Below are 15,474 nucleotides of genomic sequence, written 5' to 3' on the forward strand. Positions count from 1 at the left end.
GCATCAATTACTTTATTATTGAATATATAAACATGTTTTTATTGTTATGGATATTTATACTATAACCGTGAGAACTGAAAACATCGGATACATCTGGTCAGGTATAAAGAGTCCAATAACTGAATAGTGTTGTAAACTGTCATTAAATGGAAACACATTCAACATGACTGGAGGAGTACGTTTTTCCTGCAACCTTTGAACTCTTTGTATAGGCCTATCTCTCATTTTCTATGACATTCTGATTTCATAGAGCATGTGAAAATGTTGTATTTTTGTGTGTGGGTTTTTTAAAGTTCCTCATATCTCCCTGGGGGCTTGTGTATAGTTTTGTTTTGGTGTGTGCACTGCAGTGGATCACTTACTGCTCCCATGTCTTTTATAGCAGTTCCCATTTATTTTCAACAGTCTCTTAGGATAGATCCAATTTCTGCTAAGTGATGGAGCTTTTATTTCATTTTATTTAGCCACCATCCCTCCTCTTCTCTCACCTCTCTCTCCATCAGCAGCAGCAGCAGCAGCAGCACCTTGATGCTGCAGAACGTGCTGCGTGCACCGGACCTCCCATGTGATACTGAAGACAGGGAGGTGGGTGGTGGTGGGGGTGCTCAAAGAGTTTGCTGGTCCTCGCCACTTCATCACTCCACATCCAGGCCACCCCGGGGGCGGAGCTCCTCTGTAGCCTACGGCTTGTACTTTTGGACGCATTGGATACTCGCTCGCTATAGTCGTGTTGTCTCGTCACGATCGGTCACAGAGGGGCTGTTTGATATTGTTTCGTTTTTGTTTTAAGTGTCAAAGACGAGAAGAGTTTGCCTTCGTTGACTGTTCGCCATGGGAGCAGCAGAGAGCTCAGTGCAGCGGGACGGGAAGAGCAAGGAGGATGCGACGGCTTCAGCCTCCGCCGGGGAGCTGAGTGCGGAGGTGAGCGTGCACCAGGAGGGGAGCGGCGACCTCGACAGCAAGGTACATGTGTTCGTTAGGCTGCCCCGAGGGAGCAACGTTGTCATAGTTGGTCATTTATTGGCGTACATTCTGCCTCATGCGTGTGTGTGCTTCAGTTTTTTATTTTATTAATAGTTCACGTGTGTGTGTGTGTGTGTGTGTGTGTGTGTGTGTGTGTGTGTGTGTGTGTGTGTGTGTGTGTGTGTGTGTGTGTGTGTGTGTGTGTGTGTTTGCAAACATAGCCTACCTATCGTCCCCCCACCAACTCCCCCTAGCTATTTCTAGCCCAGTGTCTCCCACATTGTGCGCATCATCAGCACTGTGCTGCAGCGCACGGGCTCCATGTGCGCCTGAAGCTGTTTTTTGCTGAGTAATGGGTCGAGTTGTCTGCAGTCCCGCAGTAATAAAACGGCAGCGGCCCAGCTCAGCCCGGATCCAGATTTACATCCAGACAGGCCACCTGGGCCACATTTGTGTTGTGTTGTTTGGTTGAAGAAGCAGTGATGGATTACTGAATTCATCTAATACATTGGTAATGACAGGTGCACACGTGACTCCCTATTTTCCCCTTATTTTTGCACTATTTCATCTTTTAATGTTTTTCTTCGAAAGATTAAGGTTTTACACAATGTTAGTTCATACCAAGCCATTCCAGATAAAGACATGGTGTATCATGTGGCTAAACATGTAAAAATAGGAACAATAAAGTAACATCCTAGAAAAAAGTAACAAACAGAATGAATTGAAATATAAATAATAATAGTATTACTGTATAATAAATCCACATCTCAAAATTTAAATCAAAAACTGAAAATTTTCACAGACACACAATATCCCACCAACTTACCTGTTTTTTGAGAGTGTTCAGCTATATAATTAGTGATTTTGAATCATTAGGAATTGATGTGTATTATTCTCTATTCTCATTTCTTTGACGTTCGATCAAGTCTAGTTGAGCAGTTTGACCTCAATACTCCACAGAGTGACAAACCACTGATGAATAATAGATTAATAACATTGTCAGCAAATTCTTGACCGTATCAATTTATTTGATGTGTTTCAGATAGCTGACAATATTGAAAAGGAATACCACATTATAAACCTATTTTATTCTCAGCGAATGTTTGTTATATGACAACAACTAAACTCTGAAATGAAAGAGTTGACATGTTGTTTTGCAGTATGTCCTGGCAAGCTGCCATCACCTGAGCGATATTGCCGACGTTGCACTGTCACCTCGGTGTAAATTGCTCAGCAGTGTGTGAATGAATATTTGGAAAGCGCCTACTAATGACTATATAGGTTTTGCCACCTGCTCTGTTCTTGCCCCGTGTAACCTATTGGATTTATTGAGTTTTTTTTTATTAGCTTGAGGTCAAGCTTGAGGTCAGAGTTTGTCTTCTCTTTTCCCCGAAAGGTCAAATGACACTGGGGGAGACATTAAGTGAGACAGAAAGGACAAAGATTTTAATCATATGTTCGTTTTTTTTCCTTAGAATTTGTGTGCGTGTTTTTGCATGTCGTGGGTTTTCCAGTGAATTCAATGTCATCATCCGTGTGGCGGTTGGATGTTATGTTCAGCCTTGAGTTTGTTGATTGCACGTATCATCTCAGTGGCAGTGGTGTGTTACCAGTCACATTGGAATGTGTGATATGAAATGTTTCAAAGCTGCTAGTTTGCAACTATTGTGCCTCATGGTTCCAGCTGTAGCAGGTTATTAGTGAGTGACTTCACTGGTGTCAGCTTTAAATACAGTACAAGCCACAGTCAGCTTTGTTCGTGTCACACATACTGGAATTCACCTTCTTTACAAATCAAATTATATAGGCATCATGTGTAGAAGTATATGAGAAATACACCAGTTCACCAAGCCACTAAAAGAAATGTATTGATCAATTTTTTTTGGTCAAATTGAGTCATGGGTCGGTTGATAACATTTTCATATAATTTCAACGTGATGACTTAAATAACTTAACAATTTCAAATTGTTTCTCAAATTTTCTTATTAATCTATTTGGAGTAAGCATGGGACAATGTGAAAGCTTCAAATATTTTAATGGAATCATAGATACATACATGGACACTGCATCATTTTCTAGTAAAAAAACAAACAATAAAACAATCTTCAAACATTACATTTTTGGTGGTAGATACATTGCGTAAGCCAAGGTTAAGGATTTTCAAATGACTGGAAAGCTGCTCTCCCCTTGGAATCGCAATTAGTCTGGCCAGGAGATTCTTGAAAATTTCATATCACATGCCTAATTAGCAGTTCCATCTGTGGTAGAAATATCCAATATCCAGCTGACTAATATATCTCAAAATAAAAATAAAAATAGATCATCTGACAACCCCTCAGATTTATTTGATGACCTTTTCCCTATATAACTGTATAGAAAGTATTAACTTAGTATTACCTATCTAAAAATGTCATGGATAATAATTAATAAGTCAACATTGGCCATTGTTCTGAAGTATGAGTGCTTTAATGTTGATACTTTAAGAATGTAAATGCCTGACTTTTATTTGTATTAGAATATTATTACATTGTGGTAGTAATACTTTAATTTAAGTATATTAACTAAGTACCTCGACTGTAGCCATGAACTTGGTTATAGCACCAAGTATGTTATTGCTGCACCATCTCAGAGAGAGAGGGAGGAGTAGAGCAGAAAAACTGCCGATTCATCTGTGTTTCCTCTGTAAGTCATACACATTTATCTAAGATGAAAACTGTGATTTGGAAACCATAATCTGATTACATGGTACATGTTGATATTGAAGTTATGTGAAAAAAACATACAGAGGGGTTTATTATGTGTAGATGGTTTGTTTTGGAGAGAGAGGGAGGGAGGGAAGGAAGGGGGTGGGGGGTGTGTGTGTTTGGATGTTGACAGTACGTGCTCGGTCACAGCAGATGGAGCCTTCCTGCTTGATACACAGTTGATAAATATCCTCCTCACTCCACAGAGGAATTGTAGCGATGTCTCTCCCTCCACCGCGGACCCGCCTTCCTCGTACCCCTTCTGTCTCCAGCTACCCACAGAGAACTCTAGATTAATGCCACAAAATATGTTATTTCAACTCATCTAAATATTTGAGAATCTTTCCAAGGCTTTCTGCCTTCATTCTGAAAATGTCACCTTTTCCCACCACCACTTGCTCTTATGTAACCTATTACACAAATGAATTAGATACATCATGCAATAAGTTTTGTTTATGCCGATTTGGCTTCAATTAACGCATGTAAGATTTTTTCATTAGACATTGTGACACATGCAGCCACAACCTCGTTCACTCTGTGTGTGTGTAGTGTGTTTGTGTTTGTGTGTGTGTGTGTGTGTGTGTGTGTGTGTGTGTGTGTGTGTGTTTCTGTCATTCTATGCTGTGCTTACTTGGAAATCTCTTGCAAAAGACTTCGCTTTTATCCGCTGTTCACGAAAGTTTTAGGTCTCTTTTTTGAAAGTAATTTTTGATTTTGCTCTGCAGACTAGTCTGGACTCAACCACTGTTTGGCCCAGTTTACTTTCTCCCAAAGATTCTGGCACCAATCACAAACGGGCTTTCTCCACAGGTGCTCTATAGGGCGGGCTTAACACGATGACGACAGTAAGGCGATTGGGCATCATTAGTCTGATTGGTTTAAAGTCAATCCAATTGTCTACAGAGGCTTTTTGATCTAAGTCTGTTGAACGCACCTCCTTAAACTCGGAAATGACAATGGTTGCGTTCCGAATCGCATACTTTCCACTATATAGTATGTAGGCCAGATTTAGGATGGTTAGAAGTACCCGGATGTCCTACTTCATGCGGCCAAGATTGTTAGTGTTGAAAAGTGCATCCTATTTGGGCGATTCTGACCCACAATCCAGTGCGCACGTGAAGTGACGTAACATCGACGAAGCCTCCATATGAAAACAAATGGGGATGCGACGGATATAAAAGCAAGATCAAGGCGCAATGTTATGATGAAATAAGAGATTAAAGTATGTCCCAATAGTATGTCTACTGCATCCTAACTAGATTATTTTTATCGTAGGATGTAGTATGTAGAATAGAAAAAAGAAAGAGTATGCGATTCGGAACGCAACCAATGCTGATTCCAGACCCATGTTCAATCTAAAATTAGATTGAGCTGTGGTCTGGTGATAGCCAGACTAGAACATCATTCAAACTCTGTGCAAATGTAAAATGATCGTTAAGCAGATGTCCAATATTTGGCATTTGTCACCTAGCAGTTGATGCAGAGAGTTATTTATATATTGGATGAAACAAGACAATCTTCTCTTGCAAAGTTCTGCTTTCCTCTCGTTTTTTCTGATCCTAGAAGAGTTTTATAAATCTTTCAAAAGTTTGCGGAAGTCTCAGACTGGAATATAACAGATGCACTCTGCAGATCTACACAGAGAAAGGTGTTTGGGTAACTGTAGCACTCCAACCAACAACCCAACAACGTGGCGTTTGACCCAGGGTATCAAACCAGTGGCTATACAAGTGAGAAACATCCACGCAAAAAGTCTCTGAACGGCACCCACGCTTACATGCCTCAGCCTAGAAAATCAAGTGGAATTGTAATGTTGAACGTACCTTTTAAACGAGAAGTAAGTTAAATCTCTCTATATTCATGCAGCAATCACTTAAACAATATGCGCAGTTCATAACACAGGTCTCCCAGTCATTCAGTATTGCAGTAATCGCGCATGAATAAAAAACACCCCAAATAGGGGGCGCCCTTAGCTCAGTTGTTAGGGCTTCCCCCTCCGGGCCGGGCCCAGCAGCAGACCCGGGTTCGATTCCCGCCCGCGGTCGTTCTCTGCATGTCACTCCTCTCTCTGCCCCATTTCACCTCTGTCTCTCTGCACTGTCAATAAAGCATAAAATGCCAAAAGATATCTTAAAAAAAACAAAAACACCCCAAATAGCCACCTGAACATGAGACCTGCATCACATGTCGGCTATAAACAACAGCGGTGGCAGGTGACTCCAATGATCCCGCATCATGTTATGTAATTTAATACGTGCTGATTAAGGCTGGTAAGTTGCTGTATAATGAGCTGCATCTGATCAGATGTTGGCGTGGCTCTGATTATCCTGTTTAGTAGAGAGAGAGAGAGAGAGAGAGAGAGAGAGAGAGAGAGAGAGAGAGAGAGAGAGAGAGAGAGAGAGGGAGAGAGAGAGAGAGGGGGGAGGGGGAAGCGGAAGTGGTTAAACAGAGGATCCATTGAGGATGGGCTGGGACAGGGACAAGCCAGGGGCCCCTGTGTGCACCGGCCCAAAACAAGAGGAAGGAATCCAACATGAGGAGGGGCGTGGAGCAGCGTTTTGGGTGGGCATGGAAGGGAAGAGGGGTGACGGAGCCCCATAGAGAGAGAGAGAAAGAGAGAGAGAGAGAGGTGACATAAAAGGCAGATGAATCGGCCAATTGTTCCCTCAGTATTCCCTCCTGCCTGGTTCTAAAAGGGCATTGATGACAAAGGTTGAGTGGAGAGAAATAAGAGCAAAGAGCAGCTCATTGTGATAGTATGTTGAATGTGGATCTGATCACAAATCTGTAAACTCACATTAAGTTTTGTGAAGCCCAATGTCACAAATAACACATTTGCCTCAAGGGGCTTTGAAGAAGACTGAACGCCATCTGTACGTCATTGTTGTAAAAATTTAGAATATTTGAAAATTATTAAAAGGTCCTGTAAGCGGAATGGTTCTTTTAGCTAACTTCCTGTCAGTTACTGCAGTTAGCAGTCTCCTCGCTCGTCCCTATGTCACCACATTAATGCACTGCGGTCTTCAAGCAGCAAGTTATCTAGCATCATCTCAGATCCACAAGTGTGATAAAAACATGATAAAAACCATCAAAACAGACATTGGGAAGGATTTTTACCTGCTCTGCCATTGTAGGCGCATAAGCATTCACCCATCTGTCGCTCTGGCGTGCACCGGCAGGTAGACCATGAGTGAGACGGGTGTCGGTTTGTAGCGTTCTCTCTTGTGATTGGATATTAATTTTGTGATCCCCCGAAAAGTTTATTTGCCGATTACATGCAGAGCAGCTGACTGAGAAATCGCCTTTGTGAAACGCGCACATTATGAAAGTGATCACTGTATGAATAAAGAGCGATTCATTTAACACTTATATTAACATAAAAAACGCTTACTTCACCTTTAATTCTCTTTAAAAAAGGGTTCAGTTTACTGCTCCAGAGGATCATCTTCGTCATGCAAATCAGCTCAATTTTACAGTGAGTTCAGCGAGGGTTTAATGTTATTCAATTCAAGTTTGAGGAGAAAGTCAAGTGACGAAGTTAGTCAAAGAATGTGCTAAGTGACATTTAGTGAAATCTAGAGGACTCAATATACTCCTACCAAAATAAACATGCAGAGACAAGAAAACATTTGGTAAAAGCAGAGGAATGCAATTAAAGCACGAGGGAGTTTTTTTTCATTGATCATTGATCATCTGAATTCATGTAATTATAAAAAAAAATCCAAATCACATGAACTGAGGCATTACTGAAATAGAATAAAGTTTTTTCAATATAAAGTGTGGAACATGCTGCAGATAAGCTCTGTAAACTAGACAGTAGAATACTGGAATATATGACTTTCCATTGTGTTGTGTCTGTAATAGGAAAATTAAGCAAACAGTGATACGTTAATAGTAGCATCAGGTTTTATTTCAATCATACAGCAAGGATCTCCGCGGAGAGGCCACTAATACAATCACATGTAAGTATGTTGCAAGAGTGAGCCCCGTTTCTTTGAAGAGAGGGATACTTAAGCACATTGCTTCTCGACAGGCAGACAGACTAATTGTACATAACTTAACCATAGGAGGAGTTTGAGCATATGACAATAGAAGAACAGACAGAGTAATTGTACATAAGTTAACCATAGGCGTGGCTGTCCGAGTGGTCTGATTGGGACACTCACATTTTAGGAATCTACATTCCAGTTTTTAGAGTTACAAACAACATGCAATATATCCAATTATACTTATAAGTCTATATAAAACAATGGTTAAGTAAGCATTCCAATATCTGAGTCCAGAGATATATCATATGCAAAATCTGCTACCACATGTCCATTTGTTTTTCCTTAGAGAGGAAATCTAATTTATTAAATTAATTCTATTTATTCATTCTTGCTTCGAAGCAACAGGAAGAGGCTTGCTGCTAATTAATCCGTCCTTCAGCCAGCTTCCTATCTGACATCTCTCAGATTCACTGCCAGCTCCATTACGGTAAAAAAAACAGACGTGTGTTTGAAGATGTGAAAAAACCCAGACCTCTTTTGTTCCTCTCCGCTCTCCGCCCCTTCAAATTAGACTTCACAGCAATAGTTTGATCTATTAATGAGTCTGCAGGACAATATAAAGTCCCAAAATGGCTTCAATAACAAAATGTTACATAATCTTATAAAAGGGGATATTTCTTTTCCATCTACACTGCTTGTTTTGTTTTGACGGTGTCTGTGCTGTCTTCCCAGCTCATTTATCCAGTAGAGTTTTTTTAACTGAATCTTTTACCCAAATACTCTGGTTAACTCCAGATATTAAATAGCATTGACCACATCAAAAAAAGCTCTGACTTGCAATTCAATCTTTCTTAAATGTAATCTGTGTATTAAAATGTAATTGATGTATTTTTATGTTTGACTTAAAAACCTTGTATTATTCTTGTAGTTTTCAATCAACTTCAGTTGAACTTTGATCTCTCAAACATGTAGATTTGTGTATATTTTTTCGACTCAATATGAACTATATGTAAAGCTACACTGTGTGCACAATTATTAGGCAAGTGAGGATTTTGGCCATATCATGGATGGGCCCGTGGCTGGATCAGTAACGGACACAGAGCTCCACTTCGACTCAGACGCCAGCAAGGTGGAGGTGGGGTACTGGTATGGGCTGGTATTATTAAAGATGAGCTAATTGGACCTTTTCGGGTTGAAGATGGCCTCAAAATCAACTCCCAAACCTACTGCCAGTTTCTAGAAGATACTTTCTTCAAGCAGTGGTACAGGAAAAAGTCTGCATCTTTCAAGAAGACCATGATTTTTATGCAGGACAATGCTCCATCACATGCATCGAATTACTCAATTGCATGGCTAGCCAGTAAAGGCCTTAAGGATTAAAAAATAATGACATGACCCCCTTCCTCTCCTGACTTAAACCCTATTGAGAACCTGTGGGCCCTGCTTAAACGGGATATTTACAGTGAAGGAAATCAGTACACCTCTCGGAACAGTGTCTGGGAGGCTGTGGTTGCTGCTGCACAAAAAGTTGATCGTCAACAGATCAAGAAACTGACAGACTCCATGAATGGAAGGCTTGTGACAGTTATTGAAAAGAAGGGTGGCTATATTGGTCACTGATTTTTTTTTTTTTTTTACATGTCGGAAATTTGTATTTGTAAATTTTGATTTGTTTTATTATTCTCACTTTAACAGATGAAAATAAACAAGTGAGATGGGAAAATTTAGTTGGATAATAATTCTGCACACTAATAGTTGCCTAATAATTGTGCACATATGTATATATTCTCGTAAGAAAGAAAAACCTCACTTTTACTTTCGTAAACATTCAGGTTTAGGTTCTTTAACATTTTGGATTGACCGAGAGCACTGTAGTTGTTCAATAATAAAGTTAATCCTCAAAAATACAATTTGCCTAATAATTGTACACACAGTGTATATGTATGCACTATGCAGTGAGACTAATGATTACCATGATACATCCTTATTCACGTGGTGCATTGCTAGCAGCATACAGTCAATCTGAGGTCACTTAATGATTGGCAACCAACAGATGTTCAAACTAGATATTTCTGCTTAATCTAGGAAACAGAAGCTGAGAAAAATCTTTGGAACCACTGATTTAAACCACCATGATTTAGTGCACTGATGATGCAGCAATGCCTTGAATTCACACAGGATGACCCTTGGTTAAATGTTTTTCAGAGCAGACATGGAAAAAAAGTTGGACTGTTTCAAATATCGAGGATCAATATTGCATTCTGAATTGCGTTTACACATAACTGGTCAATTTTGTTATTCAATTCAGAAGTTACTTGTCTTAACTAGATTATTTTTGCCCTTCACAAACACACATGACCAGAGTTGATCAGAATCAGTGATTCTCCTTATTGAGGGAGGGGTTATCCTCGCTGAGAAGCATTGCCCTGTCATATGATGTGTTATTGAATATACGAGCTCTGTCCAGCAGAGCCCTGTCTGTTTCCAGTCCCACGGGAACATTTACAGCTACAATCAATCATTATGATTGGAAGACTCTGCCACAGTCGCTTCCTTATTAAGCTGCTTCTCTTTATTGCTTAGGTATAGCTAAAGGTAGCATAGAGGACAGGAAGTTCCCCAGAACCAAAGGATATCTACATTTCAGCCTCTTCAATACATGTCTCCCTGTATACAGTAATTAGTTTGTGATGATGCACATACACAATCAGATTACGCTATAATCACATTGTTCGTCTCTCACAGAGAACACTCTGAGATAAGCTTCTCCTATCTAACCCGTCGTCTGTAAAGCTGTTTACATCCTTGTCATGAGGTGTGCGTTCTCAAAACAAATACTGTAGGAAGTGCTGTGTAGCATGTTCAGTATTTTTCAAATGATGCCCCATCATGTTTAAGGCTGTGCTGGCTCCTTACTGCGATACTGTGCTCTAAATAACCTCCATTACGTCATGAGCCTCGGTGGACCCACTCACCCATCTTGCCTCTGTTTTTCTTTCCCTCTCATCTCTTCTTTTGCTCCGTGATTCCCCTTTCTATCTTTCCACTCACCTGTTAGCAAACAAAAGTGTTAGTGCACCAGTTTTTATTTTTTTCATCTTGTTTTACTTGCATCTGCTGAAACAAAATGGCTCACTCTCAACGACCCATTGCGTTTTCTTTTCTGGCAACCATGTCGGCATAAAGGCAATACAATTAGTAGTTTTTCAGTGCATATGTTTAAGTGATAAACAAAATAATTGAGAAGACATGTTTTTAATTACACTTGATATTCCAATTGCAAAATGGCATTTAAAAGATTTGAACAGCATCTTACTAAATTAATGACACAACCTCCCTTTTATTTTTCCTATCTCAACCTTGACAGCTGAAGAGCCTTCTAACTACACTGTCGGGTGTTCAGCCTCACAGGATCCATTAAGTATTTTGGTATTTTATTAAAGGATGTATGAAGTATGCTGAAAAGAAACAAAACATGTTCATTCTTTCCCTCCTCGTCCCTTCTTCTGTGGACTTGTTCACCCCTTCTTCTGCCTCCCCCTCAGTTGCTCTTTATTGCCATCCATTTTTCATCAGCTCTGGTCCTGATGCAGCACTTACATTTTCACTATGGAAGATGTGTGATGTCACAGTGTGTGTGTGTGTGTGTGTTTGTCTGTGTGTGTGTGTGTGTGTGTGTGTGTGTGTGTGTGTGTGTGTGTGTGTGTGTGTGTGTGTGTGTGTGTTTGTCTGTGTGTGTTTGTCTGTGTGTGTGTGTGTGTGTGTGTGTGTGTGTGTGTGTGTTTGTCTGTGTGTGTGAGTGTGTGTGTGTGTGTGTGTGTGTGTGTGTGTGTGTGTGTGTGTGTGTGTGTGTGTTTGTGTGTGTTAGTGTGTGAGTGTGTGTGTGTGTGTGTGCGCGCGTGTGTGTGTGTGTGTGTGTGTGTGTGTGTGTGTGTGTGTGTGTGTGTGTGTGTTTGCTCTGTACTTCAGTGTCCGTGGTGCAGGTGGGAGTCGGAGCATTTCAAGGACAAAACAGTGAATCATAGCCCCGGTGCAGCTGCTTTCTAGCTGAGCATACTTATGTAGAGAGGTTGGTCTAATCTCGACATCTAAGGGAGGTCTATCTGACATTTTACTTTATTGGTCAAACACGCAACTCGCATATCACAATTCCCGTCCTATACCAGTATAACTCATTGACCTGAAAAAACGCAGAGCAGTTCTATAAAGAACAAATTGTAGGTGGTTGAGTTTCATTTTATAGGCTTACTGATTTATACGTCTATAGTCCACATTTCATGGGAAATATTGCACTTTTAACTCCATTACATTTGTCTCCGAGCCATAGTTAGTAGACAAAAGCCTGTAATATGGGTATACAATATGATTCTTTGGGATTCTGTGAATAAAACTAGCCAATAGCATATGACATAGTTGAAATGATCTCTTTTCCACCAGATACAACCATGAAATGCTGAATATGTGTAAATATATAAAAATATTAAAACGATGGAGGAAAATAGGCACAGATGGAGCTCAGTTACTGTATATACTGTATTGTGGATATTGGGAGGGGTAACCTCCCTCCAAAGGTGTGTTTACTTAAACAAATAAGAAACAATATATAAATAATGAAAAAATGAAGAAATATACACAATATAAACTATAATGAATGTATCTGCTTTATGTTCACTACCAACATATTAAACTTATTTTCATTACATATGCACTCTTGGCCTTTAGGTTATGCAGACAGAAGTTATGCAACACATGTCAAGTAAAAAAGCCCATTCATCATCACAAACACCATACTGTACTGTATATTCTGTATATTTGGACCTTAATTGGTGTCGTATGATGCCCACTGCTGTATCAGGATAATTGGAACCGTACAGCACAGTGAATCAGAGGGTTACTTCTTAGTCAGAAAAACAAGTGCTCTTTGCTTCTTTTTTGAAAGCCACTAAACAACCTTAGCTCGAAACGCTACAGTACGATTTTTCCCAGGCAAGCCACACTGCATTGACGTAAACATGTTTAGAATAATCTAGTCTAATTTATTGGGACCACATGACACCATGTCTTGACCTGTGTGTTATGTAATACAGGTATTCACATTTTTTTAAGACTAGATAATTGCATTAGCCGCCAAAAGCCCGGTATGCTGTTCCTCCTCTATTGAGCAAGGGAAGGAAAATAATGAGCCGGGAAAAAAGATAAAGTGGCGAGAAAACAGATTCCAATATAGAGCCGAATTCTTCCACATTTCTCTTTTTAACTGTGGTCATAACTGTGGTCATTCTAATGGAACCTAGCACGTGTCAACAAAAACATTGACAAAAAGATGTGACTAAGGTTTCTTCAGAATGTCCTCAAGTCTTGTTCACAGGCGATCATCTGCTCCTACTGTGGCTGCACTAATCAGGAGTTCTATATTGTATAGTATGTCCAGCACCAATCATCAAACAGACAAAGATTTGAAATAGCTGGTGAAGACTGTAGAACATTTATCAGCTAAAGAACCAGATATATTTAAAGATTTATCAGAAGAGATAAGATAAAGTCCATTTTAAAGACATTTTGCCTCTTGCGACGTGATGAGATTTTATTCATGAATTAATGTATCCTCAATTTGTCGGGTGGCACCTGTTCAGGCTGACGTGACAAAATGATTGTAGTTTCACACCATCTTTGGATTTTCTGACTAATTTGGCACCAAATCACTGACAACAAGCAACATCATTGTTTTTATATGTTGCACCCTAAACCAATAGTTTGGTTGTTCTTGCAGTAATCACATTCATTTAAGAAAATAAAAGCTATCCTGAACCTTCAACCTTCGACACAAACTTCAAGTTAGCTAGTTTATTGACTTGAATTGTAACAGAAATACCTTTCTCGTGATCTTTTTCTGGGTTATGCTGACAGCAGAAGTAATCAAATTAAAAGTCCTAACAGTACTTCATAGTATAACCATACAATTCTGCCTTCAAATCAACAGAACAATGCGGCCACGTTGTAAAATTTTCATGAAAATAATAACTAGGACTTCCTTGCCTGTACTGAAAAAAAAATGTAGATCATGTGTCAGAATCCATTGATGAACAAGTTATCTCATCTGTTCTATGTATTTTCTCTATTTTGAATTTAATTTCAGGCACCTCTAGCAGGCAATTATTCAAAAATACCTGACTCTGGAAAATATTCTTCATCCTATTTGGATAGCCCCGAGTTTAAGTGACATATTTGACCCCGAATGTTTTCTCTGGGATAAAACTTAGATCAAACACATAGACATTAGCAGGGCAATAATCTAAGAGTAATTTGAGGCCTAAAGCCATAAAAAAAACAGTCTGGTTTAGGTGTCTCACAAATTAAAGCCACGTTTATAGCGTCTTTATTCGTTCCAGACATCCCCCTCTCACTAGTCATCTTTTTTTCTCACATATGACTCTGGAGCTCAGATGCTTATCGGGGCTCAGAGATATTTAGAGATTCATGACAGGAAGGTCAGAAGAGGGGGGGTGGGGGGAGATTTGTTATTTCAACCCAGTTAGAGAAGCAGGCCCCTGGGGTCAAATGCTGGCCAGTGTGGCCTGATTATGATCGTGTCCTGGGGGGTCTTTTCCTGCGACCAGGCTGTTGTTGTTGTTTGGCTCCGTTTGCTGTTCAAGTGTAGCAGCCGCACAGATGAAGGGATGGGCTGGGGATGAAAAACAGACAAATGGTGGGAGGTACAGAGAGTTTGGGTTAAGGGTTAGTGATGCACTGATGTAGGTAGAGCAGGACAACCACGTTTCATCTGTGATTCTAAAATGGCAGTGAACAGGTGTGTGGCAATTCAGTTTTTAGGGTCACTCAGGCTATTTGCGTATCTTTCTTTCTACTCTCTCTCACACAAACAAACACACACACATACCTAAATCCCGTCTTCTCATCCTTCTGCTGTTTATCTCATTCAGTGTCCCTCAGGTTCTCTTCTCACATCATGTGTGTGAATCCGGCTGAAATCAAATACAGCTGACAGTCATCATGCAAACAAACCAGTAAAATGACTTTAATGACTTTAAAGAGCTTAAAAGCAATTTAGAGTGACAGTTTGCAGCCTTTTTAAATACTGTGTTAGAAGCGGTTTATATAACTGTGACTGGATCCTGGCCTGAAAATGAAATATTCAAAGTGTGGCTCTAGGGATGGAAATAGCTGTTGGTGATAGAAAATGGTACCATAAGGTTCACATTTTTATCGAATTTTAATCGCAATGTCGGACGGATGAATCACCATGGAACTTGGTTTTGACCTTCATGGCCACCAAAGGATAAATCCATCCCATACTCTGGTTTATGGTGAAGCACCTGAAAACACTTTCAGGACACTTTGTGTTCTGGGCTAATTAGCAATTGTTTACATGTTAACAGGCTAAGCTAGTCAATTGGATTTCATTTAATTAGCCCAATAACACAAATCACTGTAGAGGTCCTCTCTCTCTGTCCTCACAACCTTGATTTGGTTCAAGAAAAACTCACCCCAAAAAAACCTTTAACCTTAAATTGTTTTTAAGAAAAACACACAAAGGGACAGACATACACACAGACGCAAAGGTACGCACAGTCTGAGCACCTGAGCAGAGTTAAAAGATGTGGTAACAGTGAGAGTGCTCTTCGGGGGTCTTGTCAGGCTTTGATCTTTGGTATGTAGTGAATGTGGGGGTCAGGGATAATAGATTGGGAGCTGACAGGGTTGAAGAGACATGAAGGGAGAGAGGGAGAAGGGGGGTCAACGTGATGGTCAAAAAGGCC

The 15,474-nt window shown here is 40.0% G+C and overlaps 1 protein-coding gene across 1 annotated transcript in view; it reads left to right on the forward strand.

The window, feature by feature from the left end:
* Nucleotides 1-831: 831 nt before the first annotated feature.
* Nucleotides 832-15,474, forward strand: part of akap12b (A kinase (PRKA) anchor protein 12b) — a gene marked incomplete at its 5' end in the record, with an annotated part of 49,940 nt that continues 35,297 nt past the window's right edge. Inside the window, one exon of the mRNA XM_080047841.1 lies at nucleotides 832-963. Within this exon, the coding sequence (XP_079903967.1) occupies nucleotides 832-963 (132 nt within the window). The remainder of the gene's footprint in view (nucleotides 964-15,474) is intronic.

This window comes from Ammodytes marinus (genome assembly GCF_949987685.1).
Source record: "Ammodytes marinus genome assembly, chromosome: 19".
Classification (NCBI taxonomy): Eukaryota; Metazoa; Chordata; class Actinopteri; order Uranoscopiformes; family Ammodytidae; genus Ammodytes; species Ammodytes marinus.